The following is a 22,372-nucleotide window of genomic DNA, read 5'->3' on the forward strand; positions in this document are numbered from 1 at the left end:
TTCTTTAAGAGTGACCGTAGGTCTTCCTTATACGATGTAGGCTTAGCATGAGAACCACCTTCGGCTTCTCCTCGTTCTGGATCATTGACGACCAGTAAAATTAGAAAAACTGCGACGATTCCGAGCACAGGAGTTACCCGAAGGCCCCATTGCCAGCTTCCCATAGCGTTTGCTGTCTCGGATCCGATGATATATCCGAGTCCGCTGAAACATCAATATGTACATTTAATATATGTAATTTTCAAATTAACATAAAAATAATGGTAAAATTAAATTAATAAAATACCTTCCAACTGGTATGGCAAAGTAGAAAAAGGCTAACATTTTAGACCGTACGTCTTTTACGAACAAGTCGCTTATTATCGTAGGTGCTATGGTTGAGTAAGACGCTTCACCTATTCCGACCATGGCTCTGAAGAATATAAAACCACCGAAGTTCTGGAATTTAATACGATAATATTAATATAGAATTCAATACACGTATAGAATATGTATTGTGTGAGAGATCTTACCGTCATAAAAGATCCTATGAGTGTGGTGATGGACCAAAGGAACACTCCGCAGGCCATGATTTTCGTTCTGGAATACCTATCGCCCAAGTAGCCAAATATTGGCGCAAAAACCATGTATGATAATATAAACACAGTTTGTAATAAGCCTCCACTGTCGTCTCCGATGTCAAAGTACGTTTGAATGTCTGTTAAAATACCTGGAACAAGGCAAAGGAATATTATGTTAATTTTAATGCATAGCAAATATTACCAATCAACAGAACAAAGTCATAACAAAACAAAGTCTATTGACTTAAGGATCGTGCTATTTGTATTCAACAATAATATTTAGATTCCACGTGTAAAATCAACAACATGAGATATTCAAACACGGATTTGAACCAACAATACTTTTTAAGCACGGCAGATTTGTCATATTACATATTCGAAGCCTTAATATACAAATCTACAGCGTAATGAAATGGTAGAGCTGTTGCATACCAGTAGATGGGTTTAAGTCTCGGCCTTGTGGTTATTAAAAAAAAAACACAAATACTCCTGTAGGAATTTTTCTAGCATAATTGTTGTGATGGACCCAATAAATCGATATCCTCCCCATCAGTTTCTCGCAAATTTGAGTTATAAGCATCTCGAATTTGTTGAATCTTATAAAATGCTACCTACATAATGTATTTCTCACAAATTTGATGTATCAAAATTTTGTTGATTGTCCATAGATGTCTCTATTTGTGTTCTGTGTAATGTTGTTTATTTTATTTATTGTTAATTTATACCAGAAAGGCCTAAAAGGTAACCCCAATGCGCCTTCTCTGGCCAGAAACATTGCACATTTGATATAAGTATTATACAAAGTAAATACATATCAATTAACATCTACAGATGCATTTATGGTCAAATTTGTAAATTTGCAGCATTTTATACAATTCAACGAAATTCGATATTGCTGAGAACTTGAGATTTGCGAGAAAATGAGTAAGGTGGCCAATTTGTTGGAACCGTTTCAATGAAAATCAGATAAATTGGCAAACTCTGATAGGAAACGATCGACATGGAGTCACAAATCCAAGGTCTGGCCAGCAGAAACCAGTGGGATTTGAATCCGTGACCACTTTGTTCAAAGCATTATATGCCAACTAGTCTATTCTGCTGGTTAATTTTGAAAAATTGTTAGTACCAAAATTAATCTAATTATATGTGTCGCCTTAGGGCAATTCTTGCCATGGCACATATGATGTATGTATGTAAAAAATAAAATAAAAATATTAAATCTGATTATTTGACCATAGATGTCGCCTTGGGCAGTGGTGTAGTGCTAAATTTTGAGGTGCCGGTACGCTCGATTTTGCACATTTTTTTTTGCAAAATTTTTACAATAATAACTCTAGGATCGAAAACGCTACATGCCGGAAGGCTCTTCTTTGTCAGTACCTTTAAATATGATTTAAAAGTACTGTTCAGTAAGGACCACGAGAAGGTGAAAGCCCAACACCTTAAGGGAAATTAATTTAGAAGCTGGAATTATATTTATTTCGTTAATGGGTACATGAATGGGGACCAATATTTAAATGTGCTAAAGACACATTTGGTGCCTCACATAAAGCCTGGTGGTATCCTTGATCCTGACAGCATTTTTATACACGACGGCACTTTTCAAAAAAATTAGTTTTATACTATTTTGATTTTTGAAATTGTTATGGCGGGTCGCGTACCGGTGCCGATAAAAGGTGGCGGGACGCCGTACCGGCTGTTCTACAACCCTGGCCTTGGGACAACTTGTATTGGCACCTATGCTAGAAATGTATGTACAATAAAAAATAAATAAATAAAATATGTAGGAAGGATCAAATCCACTGGTCTGAAGTACATATAATAGTGAACCATAAATTTTTTTTAAATATATAACAGCGTTTGTAAGAAACTTTTAACCCTGCAATTGTGCTTATTTTCACTAGTAGTCCGACCAATCACTGTACAAAATTTAGTGGTTATAAATTGAAAGTACAGTTGATTATCACTGCTTTAGAAGAAACAATCTCTGAGTGCTCTACATAGTTCAACATATCTCAGTTGTAAAAATACATGGAGACAATTTAAACTGTAAATACTATTTTCTTTTGGAATCAGTTTTATCTGGTACCTTCTATAGGAATTTAGGTTTTATGACGTCGTTTTTTGCTTGGCTTTACATAGCTAAGCGAGTTTATTTACAGACAAAAAAGACATGGTAATAAAAAAGAGAGGAACTCAGCATCAGGCGATGTATGACGTCATGCAAAAATTTTGGAAGCAAACATTACAGTCATTCAGTCATCACACCATAACCGCATAGCAGATATCGAGAAACACGTCATACACATACATACGTGTGCAGATCATATCAGAACATTATATTGTAAAATGCTTAAATATCTCAAGGTAACTATATATAAATATACAAAAAATTATCGCAGATCAATAATATGAATGAGCGTCTTATAGAGATAACAACCAGAGGTTGAAAACAATAATATTTACATTGCGATTCTTCACAACTGATTATTTTTACCTTGACCGTGACCTTCTCTTTCTGTGTCTCTCTCGTTCATATGGTGAGACGAAATCTGGGTTACGTGTGGTAATTTTATCTTTTTTACCAAAACACTATTTATATATGTATATACATACATCGAGAGATAGTAGCGACGTATTAATAGCGAGGAAAATATCAGCGGCTATTTTTGGAACACTTTTTCCACACTTATTGAGGAAATTTACGTAAAACATCTAAAACATTTATGACGAAATGCTATTTTATTTTACAAAATATTGCTTTGGATATCGACTTACATGCGACCATCAAAGGATATGATATAATGGGGTAAATCGTCTATAAAAAAAACCCTGATAAATTCTGAATCATATAAATCTGCGGTTTTCATACATTATAATAATCGTACAGTTTTAACATTAGATATGAACTTTTAAAGTTCAACGCCTACTGACCATAAGTGATTAAAAAGGATTACGCCTGATATTGTTTTTCATTCCAAATTGACCCTTTTTCATCTCAAATCAACCCTTTTTCATTTCATATTGACATCGAAAAGCGCCAATTTGTAATGAAAACCTGTATAATAATTCATTTCGTATAAAATTTTCTATAAAAACTGTTTTATAAACCCAACATATGACGTTATTGCTGTTAACTTCCACCAGGAAGTTCTTGAACCTACATACACGTACTCATTAAAGAAAATTCTTGGAAAATTCCAGGAAAATGAAAGGATTTTCCACACGGAATTGAGCATTGTTTTGAAATGGGTTACCGGACATCCTGATTAGCTTCGATTCCGTTTTAAGCAAATCAAATAAAGAACATTCTTAGAAAGCAAACGAACTTTCGCTAGGAACCATTTGAAACCAAACTAGGCCACATACATACATACATAAATAGTTCCAAAATAGTTCTAATATTATAATCTAGTTAAAAATATCCGCAGCTCGTTTCAGAAACGCTGATAAGACTACGTTTAACATAAACTAAAATTGTTCGTATCCAAGTCCTACCCAGAACATTTTCGAATAATTAATATTACTGAATGATTAAAAACATAAAATCAATTCCGCCCATTTATAAACCGAATGCGTATTAAAATACCGAAATATGTATTATAGAAAAACGTATTAAAATAATAAAATATAGAGGTTTCAAAAGCAGAGGAACCAAAAACGCCTACCCTACCTCTTACTGCACTCTTATTCCTTTTTTTCACATTTTGATAAGTGGCATACAGTACATTCTGATCAGGATACAAGGGGTCACGGTATTCCGTTCCTTGTATCCTGCTCGCGCACAAAACACACTGAGTGGTATGCAGTGGCGGCTCGTGAGAATTCATAGATGGGGGGGCTGCAGAGATTAATCGGGATGTAATAGCTCGTTGACCATACCGGTGATCAAATGCAGACAAAAATTGCATGCATATGTACTATATTGGGAGGTCTGCAGCCCATATGGCAAAAATAGCATGCATTGGTACTATACTGGGAGGGCTGTAGCCCCGCAGCCCATATAGACGAGCCGCCAATGGACTGGTATGGAACGTCAAGGCCTTGGCTCCACGTTGTGACAGTGGGTGTTCCCCAAACCGAATTCGGATGTAGTTGCACGTGCAGAGTAAAAAATTTTGTACATTAAAAAAAGTTAACAGTACAAAAAAATTGTGTACATTTCTAAATGACGGATACAGATTGCATTAGAAACTTTGCTTTGATCAATGAAAAAATATTTGCTACTTAAAAAGCAGATGAAATTTGTGTTAAAATGACAGATGAACTGTATCGGCAACGTCGCGAACACCAAAATACGAACCGACAACGACCAACGCTTCTCTCTACTGGATTCCTTATTTTTTACTCTTCAGCTTGCAACCTTCAACACCTACGACCCTGCCTTCGACTCTACGACCTAACATCATCATTCATATTCACACGTAATACGTAAACACTATTGACAGTTGTCAATAGCGGAAGACTGCCACGCTGCCACTATTTGTATCTATTCCAATGCCAAAATCTATTTTTTCGAATGATCGTTTCATATTTTTTAATGGTCACTTTTTATTTTATTGTTTCAACTCAATACACACTCGCCATTACAGATTTTTGCCCCAATGCGACGGGTGTACGTTAACGAAATACAGAATACATGTAAACAATCAGAAATCAGAAATACAGTAATACATACATATACAAGCAGAATATATAGCATATAACAATTAATCAGAAATAATAATCATAGAGACATCTATGGATTATTTTTTGATTTTTTATTTTGTATACAATTTTTATACATATAATAAATACGAAATTATAGAGATGTCTATAGAGATATCTATAGATTTCAGATTACTGTGTATAATTATTACAAATTATACACAGGCAGATTTTGTGACAACAGGATTAGATCTAATACCAATTTTCAGGAACCGTTTCAGCAATGATCAGATAAAATTGGCAAACTCTGATAAAGAAACGATCGATTTGGAGTCACAAAACCCCCAAATCTAACCAGCAGTGGCGAGGACACGAACCTTTAACCTCAGTGATGCTAAATATATACGCTACCACTAAGCCAAACTGCTGGCTTTATAATGCCAAAATATTTTATTCGATACAAAGTATGTGTTTTATTTTTTTGAGATACAAAGTATGTGTGTCTTAAACTGTATTCGTTGGGGGGGGGGGTGATGGCCTCATGTTGAGGGCTTTAAGGGTCAAATTACTTCACTTTTAAAGCGGGCTTTAAAAGATACAAAGTATTTTTCTCAATGTGCAGTTAAATCGCATCCATCAGCTAATATGTAGCTCAAAATTTATATCAATCACCCAAACACGTCCAGTCTGACTGCAGACGGCGCTGACCAATTCTTTAATTTCATGTTTTTAATTGGTTTCAATGCGAGGTGAAGGACATTCATGCTGCATGACGAATATCACTCACCCACCCACCTACGACCCAAACTTACATCAATACCCAAGTCTGGGGAGGGGTAGCCAATCCCCCATTTAAGGGCGTGTCCAGATCGTCAGCCTAGATTATTTTTCGACATTATTGGCATTTTGAATATTATTGTAGCCGCCGGTTACGTGGACAGGTAGGTGGGTGTGTTCGCACTATCTGGGGTACACCAGGTGGTGGGAGAGATCGTACGATCGCGTCCACCAATCGTGGTACTATCGCATGACGCTATATGCCAGACCGGCTGTCTGCTGACGTTTCACTCGAGTGACGACAGCTTGCGTTGTAGGACGTTGGGTCAACAGCGAAAATATGCGTTATTGACTATCATTCAGATAATCTTGGTTGGGCAAAATCACGCCACTACACTGAAACACGTGTTACTATCTTTCAGTGCTCGGTGGTTTTGTGGTTTTGACAAAAGTCACTTTTGATTCTGGGTGTTTGTTTTTCAAAAACTGCTTGGGTGTGCTTCAGTTGAAAGAAATTATTGTGAAATGAAATGCTTCGCTTATGTCAGCTCGACAGTGCTCTTGTTCTGGGTTGCGTTCATCTGATGAACCGGAGCACGTGTGACCTCTCCTTGGTTCTTTTTACATTCTCTCCGGTACTATTTTTGTTCATCTGACTACTACATAGTCATGCCCATTGCAATTTCAACATCTTCCGCTACCTTAGTCATATTCCCTACCCACGAATTTCTCTTTCTATCTATTTTCGCTGTTCCAACCATGCTGTATATATTTATTTAAGTTAAAGTTTGGACCATTCTGGTATTATATACAGGAGTCGCTAAGGGCGAAAACACACAGCCATGAACGGCACATCGTGTGCTTGGCTCCCCGCTATGGGGGCCTCGTACATTTCTTCAAATATGGAATACACCGTTATCGATCACTGTCAAGCAAGGATAAATACAAGGATACAATTTTACCGAAAACAGCCCAGGGGGTCATTTTGGGGTGGGGCGTGTATAAGAACCATACATTTGTATAAGAACCAGTCGCAAATACTAAACATCCCTGCGAGGCTCAAATGGAGGAGAGATGATCAAAATTCCGCTCATACGTCGCATTCAATTATGAAAATAGTGATGAGCGCAGGCTACCAGACAAATAAGTTAGAATAATATCTGATAATTTGCGCTCACTGAGGTGGAAAATATCACGAGTCCTCCCAGTTTATACATATGTACTTGTCCTCTCAGTAAGAAAGCTACTGTGTTACAAGAACATTTAATGATTTTGCGCAAACTTAGAATTTCGCAAAGCAACAGAGGTTGACTGTTTAAATAGCACTTAGCATAGAGTTTCATCACCTCAATTTGCGTGTGCAGTTTTATCACCACAGCTCTCAAATTTTGAATACATCCAAAACCCAACATTTCAACTTGGTCTTAGCTCACTCATTCACGATAGTGGCTGATTTTCTTTACTTTCTTCTTCTATTTAATTTTTCCTGTGTATTTCTTCACTCTGGCATGCATCTACGAATTTTTTCTTGATGATTCCTTCTTCAGCACGCGTGTTCATTGTACAATTTACATAAAATTTTGCAATTTCATACCAATTTTGACACAAAACTGAAATGACTTCATTTAAAATTTGCCCCTTCCGACCTAATGAATTATTAATAAGGCCTCAATCTAAATTAAAGCCCGCATGAATGGTTTGTTCTCAGAGCAGTATAAATTGTATGTAAGCTGTCATTATTCTGACAGCATTACCATAATGCAGTGTCAAGTTGAATTAAAAAAAATCATTGCATCTTTCGCTGATTGATGACCGCGAATGGAGAGGCCATCGTTCTTCCACCTGCAAAAATCTCATCGGAAAAAAAAACAATATTAATGAATGATAGTAGTAAAATGCATCATCAATAATCACTGATGTATTGTAAGATGTAAATCACCCACGTACCATCATCACACAAAAACCTTTTTAAAGCGTGACTCACGAATTCAATCAATGACGTATGCCTGGCGTTGCCTGCATACATACTGCAAGTTTACGATCAACTTTAGAGTAGGTACATTGGATTAAAATCTTATTTTTCATTTCCATTTACCGAGCGAAGCCGGGTAGCACCACTAGTATAACATAAACATGAATTATTTGAATTTAAACATTATCATGTCGTCACTGTGTTCATTTATCACCAAAAATGAACACAGTGACGACACTCGATAAACACACGACTGTTTTTATTGACTTTTTACACCATTTAAATTACAATAACAATAATAATCACACAATGGTGACATGTTTAGAGTCCAAAGGCAGCGGCTAATGTCAGCGTATATCATTTTGCTAATTAATTTCTATTGACAAACATGTCAACTGGCGCAATACATGCAAAATGAATGCGAAAAAGAAAATAAATAATGAATGAGAAGTATAACGGCATTTCATCTAGCTGAAATTCTGTGGGTGGTCCAAGGTTTTTATTCTTAGAGCCACTTACTTATTTTACAGACAGAAGAAATCTCACTAGTATCTCGAAAGCAAACACCTAAGGTCTTGTACAGCGATCGAAAGTCAATGCCACGCGTGCCACAATGTGGCACGTCAACTTAATAAAAAGTGCATGCTTATATTAAAAACATTATGAAATGCACATCAGGAATCCGATCTGAACCAAATATAGAAACTAAAAGTATAGAACAGAACAGAAACTAAAGTTTTTGATGCACATAGCTTCTCTCAAACCCCTCAAAGGGCACACAGTCAGTTTTTTAGAGCACGACTGTAGTCAGAACAAATCATAAATAAAATATTAACTGACTCCGACCATTTTATAATTAATAATATTACGGTATGCGTCAAATTCAGTCTCTAATTTTATTGAAGTAAATCGACTAATAAATTTAAATTTAATAATTCCTTTATAAGAATCATGAATTTAAATTACATCATATATATAAAGACGGTAATCTGTGTGTGTGTGTGTCCTAACTCTCGCCGAACATAATGAATGAATCGATAAAAATCGATAAATTCATTTTTCGACGAGACGACTTTGTCGCGACTCGAACCGATCACCCCAAATAGCCTGAATATGTGTCTAAATTGAGCTAATGGTCACGTGCATCACGCCAAATCCAATTCTTCATTTCGCCTTTTTTTTAAACATTAATTGAAATATTCCTTCTCGCCATATAAAAATACGTAATTATAATAATTTTATTTAGCGAGGTTTTGAACCATTTTTTTTTCTTTTCATATAAAACAATTAAATATATATTTTTAATTGAAATTAATTTATATTTTAGCGATATTTGAAAAATAAAATTAATTCCAAATCACGGAATCGAACTAAGGCCCCCTCGCCCAGAACAGGTCGCTAGCCATTAGACTACAGCCTCGACAGAAAAAACGCTCTAAATTTACTTAATATTCGATTAGAAGTATTCCTTCAGAGGTATGGGGAACCAATCATTCGCGTATCTTCGGCTTTCGTCGACAATCGATTTCCGATTTCTTATGATCAACCATCAACCAGTATGGGCAACAAATTTTTTTTTTTCCATTTTTTTCATATTTTTCATTATTTTCAGTTTTTTTCATTTTTTTTTTTATTTTTTTTCAAATTTTTCATCTTTTTCATTATTTCCATTTTTTTCATTTTTTTTCATTTTTTTCATTTTTTTCATATTTTTCGTTATTTTCATATTTTTCATTTTTTTCATAATTTTCATTTTTTTGTGCCTTTGTCTTTCCGAAACCAGTCGATTCCATATATTTAACTTTATTTTTATTCGAGTTTCAATTTCTTTTCGAAACCACCCGTTGAAATCAACGGGCCCTACACTAGTTATAAATAAAATCGCTAAATTGCACATATTTTTTATGTGTTTGGCCAAAACCGATGTTTCCTCCGTCTCATACTTTTCTTTAATCTCATTTACTTTTATTAAATTGATTTATTTGTGGATTAAATTCGTACACATACACTATGAATGTACTTAATTTTTATTCATAACCATTTCATTACCAATAATTCAATAAATTGGGTTACATGGCTATTTTTTGTGATTTTTTATTCCTTTATTTTTTTTATATTTTGAAAATCAGTATAATTTTTATTACTACTGATTTTATAAGAAAAGTCTATCTTACTAAAAATCGATTCTGAACTAAGAAGAGGTTAGTAAAAATCGTTTGTTGTAAAAATCGTTAGTAAAAATCAAGTTGAAGTCGGAGTCGGTAAATGATGTGACACCACAGCCCTGTTTATTTTTAAATATAGTATTCATTTTAGAAGTCATTTTATCTCAATCTTCAGTTTCGAGAAGATAAATCTAAACATACATTTGAAAAAAAAGGAATTCTCAAAACTATATTGGATCTATGTATGTAAGTGCTTCCTCTTATCTACGGAAATGCTTACATTATATTCTTAGCGTCTTCCAGAGCTCATCTGAATATTTCATATTAATATGCAGTGAATGTTTCGAAGATCTTTCTTTACACTTTCAAAATACATTCAACGAAAGTACACATTGGCTCAGAGCAAACGCAGGATGTCGTAAAAACGACACTTCCGTGCTTTTTTTTACGTTTTCAAACAGCATTCGCCAATTCGTAGTTGAGGCCCGCAAACAAACACCTTGACCAACATTGCCGTACTGTATAGTCATTCCATCATCATCTCGACACATTGCCTTGACGAGTCGTTCGCGATTTATTTCCAGCGTTGAACCCATCGTGTCGAGCAGAAACTGCAAAAGAAGAAAAGCATCTCGACGGGCACTCGAAAATAGATGTCACATCAGACGATTCGTTTGTTGACCCAACCGACACTTCAAAGGTCGTAAGTGTCATCGCACACGCACATTTCGCACTTGCAAATAAATGCATTGTCGATATTGTTTTAGCTCGCTAGCGTCAGATCCTGGTAGCAACCGGATATGTGTTTGAGCGTGTGCTTCCACCCAATTTAAATTTAAAACGGTCTGTTGATAAAAAAATCAGCTCGAATTCATCGGTACGTGAGAACTCAACAGGTACAATGCTTCTTCACTGAGGTATTCTCGGAAATTCATCGGGTGTACAAGAATTCAAGAAATGCCATTTATGAGAGATCAACACTTGACTGTCATTACATTTTGTTCATAAAAAGATTTTTTTCGATTATGAGAGGAATTCCAATTCATCTGCAGAGTTGAATGATCCCAAAGGCAGGGGTTTAATTTTGGTGTTTTATCGTTCCTTCAGGTAACAAGATCTACCAGTCTCAGGTATTGATGCAACAGTTCAGACATGCGCCCGTGCAAAGTGAAGCTGATGAGACAAAATGAAATGTAGGAAATTCTACCGTTTCATCTCGCTTCACTGTGTTCAGTGTTATTTTGAGGAGTCTAAATCTGTTATTAGGTGCAGTCCCATCTCTATCTGTCATATACAATATGTATGTATGTTGCACTCTTTTCACTTGATCCTTTCAATACTAATTCCCAAAAATATTTTTATCTGCAGCGCGTTTATCGTATGTTTAACGGAGAGCTGAATGAGGTTGATCTATTTGGTATTTCCCTACATCAATTCAGGTCTAACATCAAGAGAATCTTGACCGATTGATTCATTTCTTCTCCTATTCTATTTTTCCAATATTTCCAATATTTTTATACTTTAGTTTAGTTATGTAATGTGCTATTTAATCATATTATAGCTTTCATTCTTTTCCTTTTCATTTGTTTATTTTGTATTTACCTTTTTCATTTGTTTTATATTTGTAAATTTCAATTTCTTCTTATATTCTATTTTATAACCTTTTCCAAATATTTTAATACTATAGTTGAATTATGCAATGTTCTACATATTTTGTCATGCCTTTATTCTTTATTTTTTAATTTGTTTTCCTTATATTTATCTTTTTCATTTTTGTAAAACTCTATTATTGGACTCGGATGTTACATATATTATTTATTTACTATTTGTTTTTTTATACATATCTATGTACATCCTGTCTGTTGATTTTTCAATTAATAAAATAAAATAAAAATAGGTATATAATTCGACCATCGGCAGCTTTTAACGTTTGAATTCGCACAGTTCGACTTAAGGCACAAACAGGAAAAGCTAGACACGCCGATTGTATCTACGCCATTCCGCAGTAAATTCGCCATTGGGGATCGACCGAGCTGAGTTGATCAGAGTGTATACAAATATAGGACTAATGTCTCAGCCATTGATGTATAATACACTAGATGGGCCCAGACGTGTTATTTTGGTCGGAGATCTTGTCTTCACTTGCTGAGGGATGCGGGGGGTTTAACTACCGGGGAAGTTGAGTTTTTTTCCCTACGACGCAGCGGTACCTACCTACCTACTAAGAGAAACTGTGCATGCGCCATGTATTTTGCATGCGCCAAAAGGGAGACAAGTATAACACGTGAGGGCGGATCTAGTATATTCTAGATCTATGGTCTCAGCGGTATCCATCACTGTCAGCACGGTCGTAAAATATCACTAGATAGGAAGAAACGCAGCAGAAATCCGCCGACGCTTTTCAATGTCTAACGATCTGAAAGATTTGCATACAATTGCAAACCTATTTTTAAAATAAAAGCAGTGGATAACGTTGGTTTTCGTGGAAAATTATTACATTTAAGGTGCGGACACAATCATACAGCATGGCATACCTAGATACTAGTAGACTCCAGTTGTGAATGTGCGTGTTTTTATGTATTAACTCGTATTATCTTATTATTTCCAACATTTATTCAAATATGGGAATCACCTTTATCGATCACTGTTAATACAACGATACCACCCATGCGATGACATATCATCGCATGGGTGTTGGCATATTAAGTTATTAAATAAAAAATAAATTAAAGAAATGTGTCATCGGTCCCCATGTGTTCAATCCCCACGCGGTCGAATTTTGTTCAAATACCATATAAATATATTTAATTTAATATTTATATTTAATTGTTTAATATGAAAAAAATAGTAAAAACTACCTGCCTACCTACATTTAAACAATATAAAATACCAATAGAAATATTAATAATTAATTAAATAAATTTTCAATAGATAGCGGTAAATCCTCTGCCAAGCGGAAGCATTAGTAGTGATCAGTATATATAAGTTGTTTTTCTTTTGTTATTGTGACGTACATACATATGTATGTGGAATCGAAACGACTATTATTGTACGGCGAGCGTTATCTCAGACATACACACAGAATAGCGATATTATATGTATATATGATGAAGACTCCAAGGGGTGTTTTGGGTAAGCAAAGATCAGGCATGCTAGCGTTTTTTATACATATGAGAAAAAACATGTGCCACATACGATTCCAGGGGCTAAAGCACTCTGAGAGGCACGTGACACGTATTTTTTAGATAATTTTGCAATGTAAATAAAAAAACACAAGCACCCTAATCTATTCTGTGGCGATCCAAGCCAAAACTCACCCCCTGGAGTATTTTCGATGATATTTTATCATTGCATTGACATAGGTTTGACAGTGATCGATAACGGTGATTCCCATATTTGAAGAAATGTAGGAGAAGTTGGAAGCCACGAAACTCTTCAAGTGTATGCGCCTTCATGTATACCCAAAAAGATGTCAGCTGAAAAATAATTATGTGAAATTTGAAGTTGAAGTTCATACATAAAGGGGTCGTAAACATGGTACGAGTAGATGGCTCGCGAACTCGTCAACTTGACTCAACTGATATTGACACAGCAGGTGAAAGCAAGCATCCACACGATGCTCGACTTTGATACGTTGACCAACTTGATATTTCTTATTACATAGATTCGTCACTTTTTGCAGCTAAGAATTATTTAGGCCGACTCATGATTTCATGTACAGAGCAATCATATTTATGTCAGTCATACGTCGATTATACAGTTACATGTATGTCTGTACATATGTACAAAAAATTCCGATATATTGTACAGCGTTCGTCCATATCTACAAATACAATATCACCACAGGATTGTATCAAACTAGGCCAAACTACTAAAAAGCATTACATATTCATATCAGTGACATAAAACTTTGTATTTAAAATTTACATTGGCGAAATTTCAACAGCGGAACCTTTTAAGCACACACATAAATCAACTAACTAAACAGACAATCCGATATTGCAATAAAATGTCAATAGCCATCTGTCCACATAATCATAAACGTAAACTGAGAAGGTGAAACAGTCGAATCTTATCGTTGATAAACATTGAAGTAGAGTGGGTAGAAGCGCTGTTTGCTTCCAAAAATGTTGCTACAAAATCTCCGTTTGCACGGAGATATCGGCTGTTTTGCTCAGTTGTTTGTTAAACTCTGTAGCAGTAGGATCTCTTCGAAATAGACTCTACTAGTGAAATTGTGTGGTAGTATTAGTTCGACAAAGTCCGAACATCTCAGCCCAGGCCGTGCGTATAGATGTTCGGACCAGCCTCACTCATTGAAAAACAGGGCCGTACACCGTATTCTTTTTTAAAACTAATGATGGTTGTCGTCGTACCAACATTTCCACGATGAAAATTCTCGATTGCAAAATTGACGACATAAATAATGTAAATTCAACATTTAGACATCCTTCTACAGGAAGAAATGTAGCAGTATTTCTGGATGCTTGCCATATGATCAAGTTAGTTAGGAACACATTTGAATCTCAAAATTTTTTTTTCGATAACGAAGGAAATGAAATTAAATGGTCGTATGTACATATGTAATTTAAATAAAACTCAAGAACTAGAAGGTCTTCATATAGCCAACAAATTATCATCACGTCATATTTTATTTAGAAATCAGATAATGAAGGTTAAATTAGCAACACAATTACTAAGTTGAAGTGTTGCCAAGGCAATAGAATTTTGTAGGGATGATTCGAAAATACCTGTATATAAAAATTCTGAAGCCACCTGTAAATTTATTCATAAAATGAACGATCTGTTTGACATATTAAATTCTCAAAATTTAGGACATCTTGGGTATAAACATTCATTATTTGATGGGAATAAAAATGAAGTTTTTAAATTCTTAGATGACGCTACAGATTATCTACGTTCACTAAAAATAACCATTAGAACGAAAACCACAAAGAAAATAAATGGAGTAACGGAAGTAAAAATAACTCAAAAGATAAAAAATTTGATCGAAACTAAAAATAAAACTGGGTTTTTGAGACTTACATATAGTTGATATACAAAGTTTGAAAACTGTGTATAATAATATAATTCAGGATGAAAAATGTTTAAAATTCATTCCAACCTACAAATTTAGTCAGGATCACATTGAGTTGCAATTTGGAAACATCAGATCACATGGAGGATATAATAATAACCCCAATTGCCAGTTTAAATCAATATACAAGAAGCTACTAAACCACCTAGAACTAAGATCTTCATTTAATGGAAACTGCATACCTCTTGAAAATATTACTATACTAAATTGTACATCAGCTATTCAACAAATCAATCAAACGTCTTCAAAATATCGTTTTGAGGATGAAATTGATGAAAATATTGTTGAAATAGGATATAGCGAAACAACGTCAACATCTTTGAATTATGAATTAGTTTCGCAAATGTTGTCAGATAATAGTCGCCAAATTATCGGTTACATCTCGGGGTGTGTAGTTCGATTATTAATGAAAAAAATTAAATGTGAAGACTGTATTGCAATTCTGTTAGCAACAGAAGAAATGTGGTTTCACAACCTCATTAATTTGCGGAATTTGGGTGGACTATGTTATCCATCATCTGATGTATTCCAAATATCCCTGAAATGTGAAACTGTAATAAGGAAATTAATAAATGAAAATGACGGGAAAACATTATCAAACAAAATCACAAACGTAGAAATAGTTTCTAAAATATTATAATTATTTTTGGGTACCAATATTTTTAGTTCTATATTAGTGCATTCTACAGAACAGCCTGCTATACAAAACCATAGATTACAGCTAATTCGCGCAACCATTGAAAATTTTGTTAAAATTTAGAGTTTATTACATTGCGAAAAAAGATAATTTGGTTAACAAATATTCATCGAAAAGGTATTTGTTTAAGAAAACAGTTCTTTTCCAAGGATTTTAAAATTCTTTTATTTATGATATGTATAGTACTGTCACACTAACACACTAACATTATTTTTAATATGTCATTCTGATTGATATGTCATATTTGTATATTTATATATTTCTAATTCAACTAAATTCTCGCGACTAGGAGGCTTCCACTTTTGGGGCTGATAACACTCCCAAGGAAGGAATCCTCTTGGGCAGCTATTTAAATTTTTCACTTAATTTCGCGTAAACGCCTTTCTTATTTCTTTATATGTATTGTAACTATCGTGAAAATTGTTTAAATTAAAGACAACTTGAGTCCCCTTGGTTATAGTGGAGTACCCTTATGGACCACTGATACAAGGGTGGGAAAGAGGTGGAAGCGCAACTTCCTATGGGTCAAAATCTGTTAATACAGATAAAAAGTGATATTTTGTATTTTTAAATTGAATTAAAATTAATATTTTATCTATTGATACTTCGTAAATAGATAAAATAAAAATATGCCCAATGCCACCCTGAACGTCAAGGGACGATAAGGGACGATCACGTCCACGAATTTTTTTTCCTCACTCTTTTGTCTCTCTTCTGACTTTCCGTCTCTCTCCTCGATGGCTCGCTTTTAAGCGATACTTTTGTTAGGAATGACTATTCTATAGATTATATTTCAATGTTGATAAAACATGTATGGTTCAATGTTGATAAAACATAGATGGTGATTTCATATCAATATCGTATGACTTACAGATAACTGTAATAACCAAAACAGGATAACAGCGTACATGTACGACCAAATTAGATACTGTTGTGAAAATATATTCGAACAAGCTAAAATGTGCAAGGGAGATAATAAAAAACAAAAAAAAATTGTTATAGACAGCGTGGCGTCCATTTAGAAATTTGAAATTTAGTACCTCGATAATTTATGTAGTGCCCAGACTGCATTTAAGGGTCTAATTGAGCGTGTGTTACATCAAAAACGCATTTCGAATCGACATGTTCCAAAAGTCATTAAGATTCCAACGAGTATCGGCCGCTATTCGACGGTAGATCAAAAGCCCTTAGAGTAGACCAAAGATCAGAATGAGTGAGCAAGATCAAAGGGCACTTAGAGAGGTCCGTAATAAACCGAAAACCGATGAGAAAAAAACGATTCTGAGAGGAACAGACGATAGGATGCTGTTAACCACCCATGGCGCAATTGAAGCGCTCGCAAAAACTCAGCATCAATTGCAATTAAGCTCAAATACGACATTAATGTCTATATAACGACGACGACGACGATGATGATGATGATGACGATAATGGGAGATCGAAGGAAACGAGCCTTCCTTCGGAGTTTTGAATCGAGGAAATTGACGACGAGTGGAGCGTGAACTTTCACGGTCTGCTAACAGATACAGAACAATTCTATCAATCTGCAATCGAGTTCAATTCGAAGGAGAGTTAATTCAACCAATCGAATCTAATCTGGGGAGAATCTATTACACACGACATTGTAAAGCGATGATGATATCTCGGAATACATGGAGTTTATTATCATATAAACTACGCCTATCGGGCTTCACTTGATTACAGCGAAAGTGGTCTCAAAATTTAATCCACCTGCAAAAGAATGTGTATTTAATCGTACAATCTCGAATCCACCTGCAAAAGAATGTGTATTTAATCGTACAATAGAAGTCTTTCGGTGAAGCAAACCGTTGGAAACACCATTTCATTCATTTATATGATACCAAAAGTTAATTCACATCAACCACTTCGAAAAAAACTGATATCGCCTACCACTTTGGCACTAGAGCCACTTCATACGATTAACTTTATCAAATATTGATTATCTTAAAAACACATGAGTGGACTAGGAGTTGATATTAAAAAAACAACCTTAATTTAACCAGCGGCGTAGACTAGTGGTTACCGTAGTATGCTGTCGAGCAGAGTGGTCACGGGTAGGAGTTCCACTAGAGTCCCGCTGCTGGCCAGACCTTGGTTTGTGACTCCAGGTCGATCGTTTCAGAGTTTGCCAATTTTTCTGATTTTCATTGAAACGGTTCCTGTAAAATTGCCACTTCCTCTCCTATCTTTCTTGCTAATCTCAAGCTATTCAGCGTCTTAAGGTTCACCAATTTTATTATAAAATGATACAAAAATGTCTACATATATGTCACTGTGGATGTTTGTATGAATTCGCATTGTTTATTTATTTAGATTATGGACCATTGTAGCATTACAGGAATTCATAATGCGCCACAATGGTCAAAAATTGTACAAAATGCTTATGTATATTGATTGTATTGTATCTGCATAAGTGCACTCGTCGCTTTGGAGCGATCTGCAAAGGCGAGTGTTTGTTTAAAAAAAAAATTGTAGTAAGAAACTGAACTCTCAAGGCAATTGGGTAAGATTTTTTTTATTCTTTCGTATAAAATTAAAAAAAAAACTACGCAGAACTATTATAATATGTACGTCTGCATATAAACTGAGAAATGTTGATTTTTTGAAGATGAAACCGCTTGATTGAGACAAAACTAAGAATAATGCAAAGAATTACTGCGAATGAAACTCGGCACTTGCTTCATGAAATATGTACATTTCAATTGAAAAAAGACACGCTGTATGCATTCGGAAATGTGACACGAGAATTGCATTTTTCAGACAAGAATGCACAATTGTTGAATGCCTATAACCAGACGTTACGAAATTGCGGCTTGCATTCGCTTCAACAATCATTGGAATTAAAATTTCAGCCGCAGCGCATTTTGACTTTGCAGTCATATTACACAATGTTTTTCTAATCGAAAATCATCGATCCTACAATACGTATTAATGGATTTGAGGTATTTATCTAATACAGACAGGTTCATCGACTTTGAAAAAGTAAATATTTTTATTGGACCACTTGCGAAACTCATCTGACCGGTATTTGAGAAAAATCACACGTTGAACACTTTCGTTTGTAAGCGAGCAAAAAATTTAAACGATTTCAAAAGCATTCGGCGATTGTTTTAGTGCACACTGTTGCACTAAAAACGAATGCACTTTGACAATAAAAAACGAATACAAAAAAACGGAACCATTTTAAGCTGCAGGATACATGAATCATTTGTGTACATAAATACGTTTTAGAGGGTTGGGCTTTTTTTCGTTTTGTAAAAAACCTTTATCTCAAATTTCAAGTCTCTAACCAAACTCACAAAATATGTATATGTATATGTATGGATATTTACATGGTTCTTTTATCAGAACTATAAATCGCATAATAAAAAAAATATACACAAAACGAAAAATCAGTATGTTCAAAGAATGTTATTTTCAGTCAAAGAATGTTCTTTTCACGGTAGAAATTGATACAGCAAACTAAATATGTATTTACTTATTACTAAAGGTAGGATAGTCACAGTGCTATCCATTGTTCGGCAAACCTTTAACAATGCATTTACAACCTTTGAACAATACACGGCCCCCTCAGGCTCCGGTGACTACTTATTACTCAGATTTTGACCAGAGGGGTATCCTTTTGGGGCGGAGCAAGTTGCTATTGGGCCGTATTGGTAGAACATTATACAAATTAAATCATTTCTCAAAATTAGACAACGTTCTTTTCTTTCATTATCAACCTAAACATGTCCTTGGAACATGCATTTTTTTTTATAATTAATAAGAGGGAGAATTTTGGTCCTTGCGGTTTCATAAAAAATATTCAACGCTAATATTAGATCTTCATCAATTCAATATTAAAATATAAAGCAATTGCCCAGTTCGGCCTCTGAAGAGACCGTTTTACATTAACAGCCGACCTTACTTGTTCCTAGACTACGGATACTCATTAGGGCAAAATTATTTTTCTATTGTTTCAAATTTTGTAGAAAACCCTTTATTTTAATAGCTTGTTATTTTTTTACATGTATTGATATTTGGGATAGCCCTAACGGCTATCCCTTGTATACTTATTACTAGAGCGCGGATAGAGAGCGTGCTTTTTCCTGGAATCGGGGCGGTTTGGCTATATTTACAAAGCTAAATTCCAAAAAAAAAAGGTTCGGTGAACCTTAAACAAAGCATTTACAACAATTTAACAATAAACGGCGCGCTTTGGGTTCGCTCTTTACTTATTACTAAGCTTAGGCGTTGGTTTGGTGCTTTTCAAACAACAATAGACCGCTCCATTAGTTAACAAAGCAAGAGAACAAAAAATCATAATTGACAATAGTGAACCATTTTTTTGTACGAAAAGCATCGTCCCAATCCTGATCTTTGCTTATTACTAGACCACAGAAGGTGATTAGGGTAATATAATTATTTAGCATTATGGCTATTTCTAGCTTCATAGAAGACCACTTTTTTATTGATCTCTCGCTTTCAACACTGTTGGAACGTGTATTGTTATTTGGGATTGCCCTAACGGGTATCCAATGTACACTTATTACTAGACAACAGAAGGCAATTAGGGCAATATGGTTTTTTGCTGTTATGGTTATTGATAGCTTCGTAGAAAACCATTTTTGTATTGCTTGCATTTAAAACTGTTGAAACGTGTATTGTTATTTGGAACTGCCCTAATGAATATCCTACATATACACTTATTACTAGTCACCGGAGCCTGAGGGGGCCGTGTATTGTTCAAAGGTTGTAAATGCATTGTTAAAGGTTTGCCGAACAATGGATAGCACTGTGACTATCCTACCTCTACTTATTACTAGACAACAGAAGGCGATTAGGGCAATATGGTTTTTTGTAGTTATGGCTATTGTTAAGGTCTGACCGCACTATACGGCCGTCGACTGCTGCAGTACAGCAAAAGGCAACTCTGTCGCGTGACGTATAGTGCGTTATATCTCATGCAATTTCATACAAACAATATTTGGCCGCACGCTGACGTTCGTGTCGCAGACGCATAGTGCGGTCAGACCTTTAACTTCGTAGAAAACCATTTTTTTATTGCTTACTTTTTTCAACACTGTTGGATCGTGTATTGTTATTTGGGACTGCCCTAATGAGTATCTATCCCTGACTTATTATATACAAATTTGATCCCTAGCAGAACTAAATATTTTCACACCATAAACATAAAGGTGTTGATAGAAGAAACTCAGAAGGCAATCGAAAATCTGAAGCAAAAATTCAGAACAGTAAAATTTAGCAAAAAACACTACTTTTCAAATATAACAATACACAAAATTCATACTATAATGAATAAATTAAAATTGCTACCGAAAATTTAAAACCAAACCAATGTGACTTATTGGAATATTCTGATTTCTGCTCTAGTAACAACTGGTATAAATTTAGTTGACCTATTGAGATAGCATTCAAACAATCAAACACACATTTCTCTCGCATATTATATACCAAAAAAACCATATTTTACATTCTGGAGCGTTTGAAACTGTGAGAAAGACACTTTGCACCCGTACTCGCATACCCAGACTTCATGGAACGCATGAAAAGCTAAACATAGCCAGAGCTGAACACTTGAAATAGATTCATCATACGATTCGATTTATATACATATGCTCAAATCGATCGAACTAGAAAAGCCCATATACTACCACGATAACAAACAAATAGAACAATCACAATCACCGACAGACATTCCGAAGTCTTCAACAGGATCAAGCATCAAACTAACGAATCGTATTATCGAATTAAAGCAATCGACAACAGGCGTTCATGAATTCAGATAAATAGTTTCAGAACAATTGTTCAATTAGATCAGTGGCTGTCATCCGAGTAGGCAACGTCGTTCAGTTGAACTAAATTGAATGTCTAATATGCAGTTTATATAGAAAATTTGTCATGGCAACTGCAAAATTAATCACAATTGAATCACCTTCGTGTTAAATTGCATTTTATGTATGAATAATCCGATAGAAACGTTTATACCCAGTAAAGATCCTTACATGATGACCGCAAAAAGCGTGATTAAGATTTTTTTTTAGAAAATTGATAGGATCAAGATACGTTTGCGTCAAAATTATGATATGCTAAGAAGAAATAAATCTTAATCTCAAATAAAACAATACTGGTGATGAATTATAAACCCTGCTAAATATTGATGAGATGATTTAGAAGGGACATTGAACTTGAAATATTAAAAATTATCTCATATTTGACCTATTAGGTTTAATTATAGCTCAACTTTGTACTCAGGTGATTAAAATTCAAATTATATATACAATAATAATATAAAATAGTAATAACAAGTGCTCACTTTGCTGGTTATATTAGCAGATATTTTATTTATTTTTATTTTATCTTTAATTTATACCAGGAAGGCCTAACGGGTAAGCCTTCCTGGCCAGAAACATTGTACATTTGATACAAATATTA

General features: G+C 34.7%; 1 protein-coding gene across 4 annotated transcripts in view; it reads right to left on the reverse strand.

Annotated features, from left to right (window-relative positions):
• spin (lysolipid transporter protein spinster) overlaps nt 1–22,372 on the reverse strand; it is a 32,439-nt gene that overhangs the window by 7,406 nt on the left and 2,661 nt on the right. For all 4 annotated transcript variants that reach the window (XR_013261094.1, XM_077439701.1, XM_077439700.1 and 1 more), the window contains exons 2-4: nt 513–709; nt 287–438; nt 1–204 (exon numbers count right to left, since the gene is read on the reverse strand). Coding sequence is in view for 3 of the 4 variants with exons in the window: in XM_077439701.1 (XP_077295827.1) it covers nt 1–204; nt 287–438; nt 513–709 (553 nt within the window). In the remaining variant the exon portion in view is untranslated. The remainder of the gene's footprint in view (nt 205–286; nt 439–512; nt 710–22,372) is intronic.

Source organism: Arctopsyche grandis, chromosome 10, assembly GCF_051622035.1.
Source record: "Arctopsyche grandis isolate Sample6627 chromosome 10, ASM5162203v2, whole genome shotgun sequence".
Taxonomy (NCBI): Eukaryota; Metazoa; Arthropoda; class Insecta; order Trichoptera; family Hydropsychidae; genus Arctopsyche; species Arctopsyche grandis.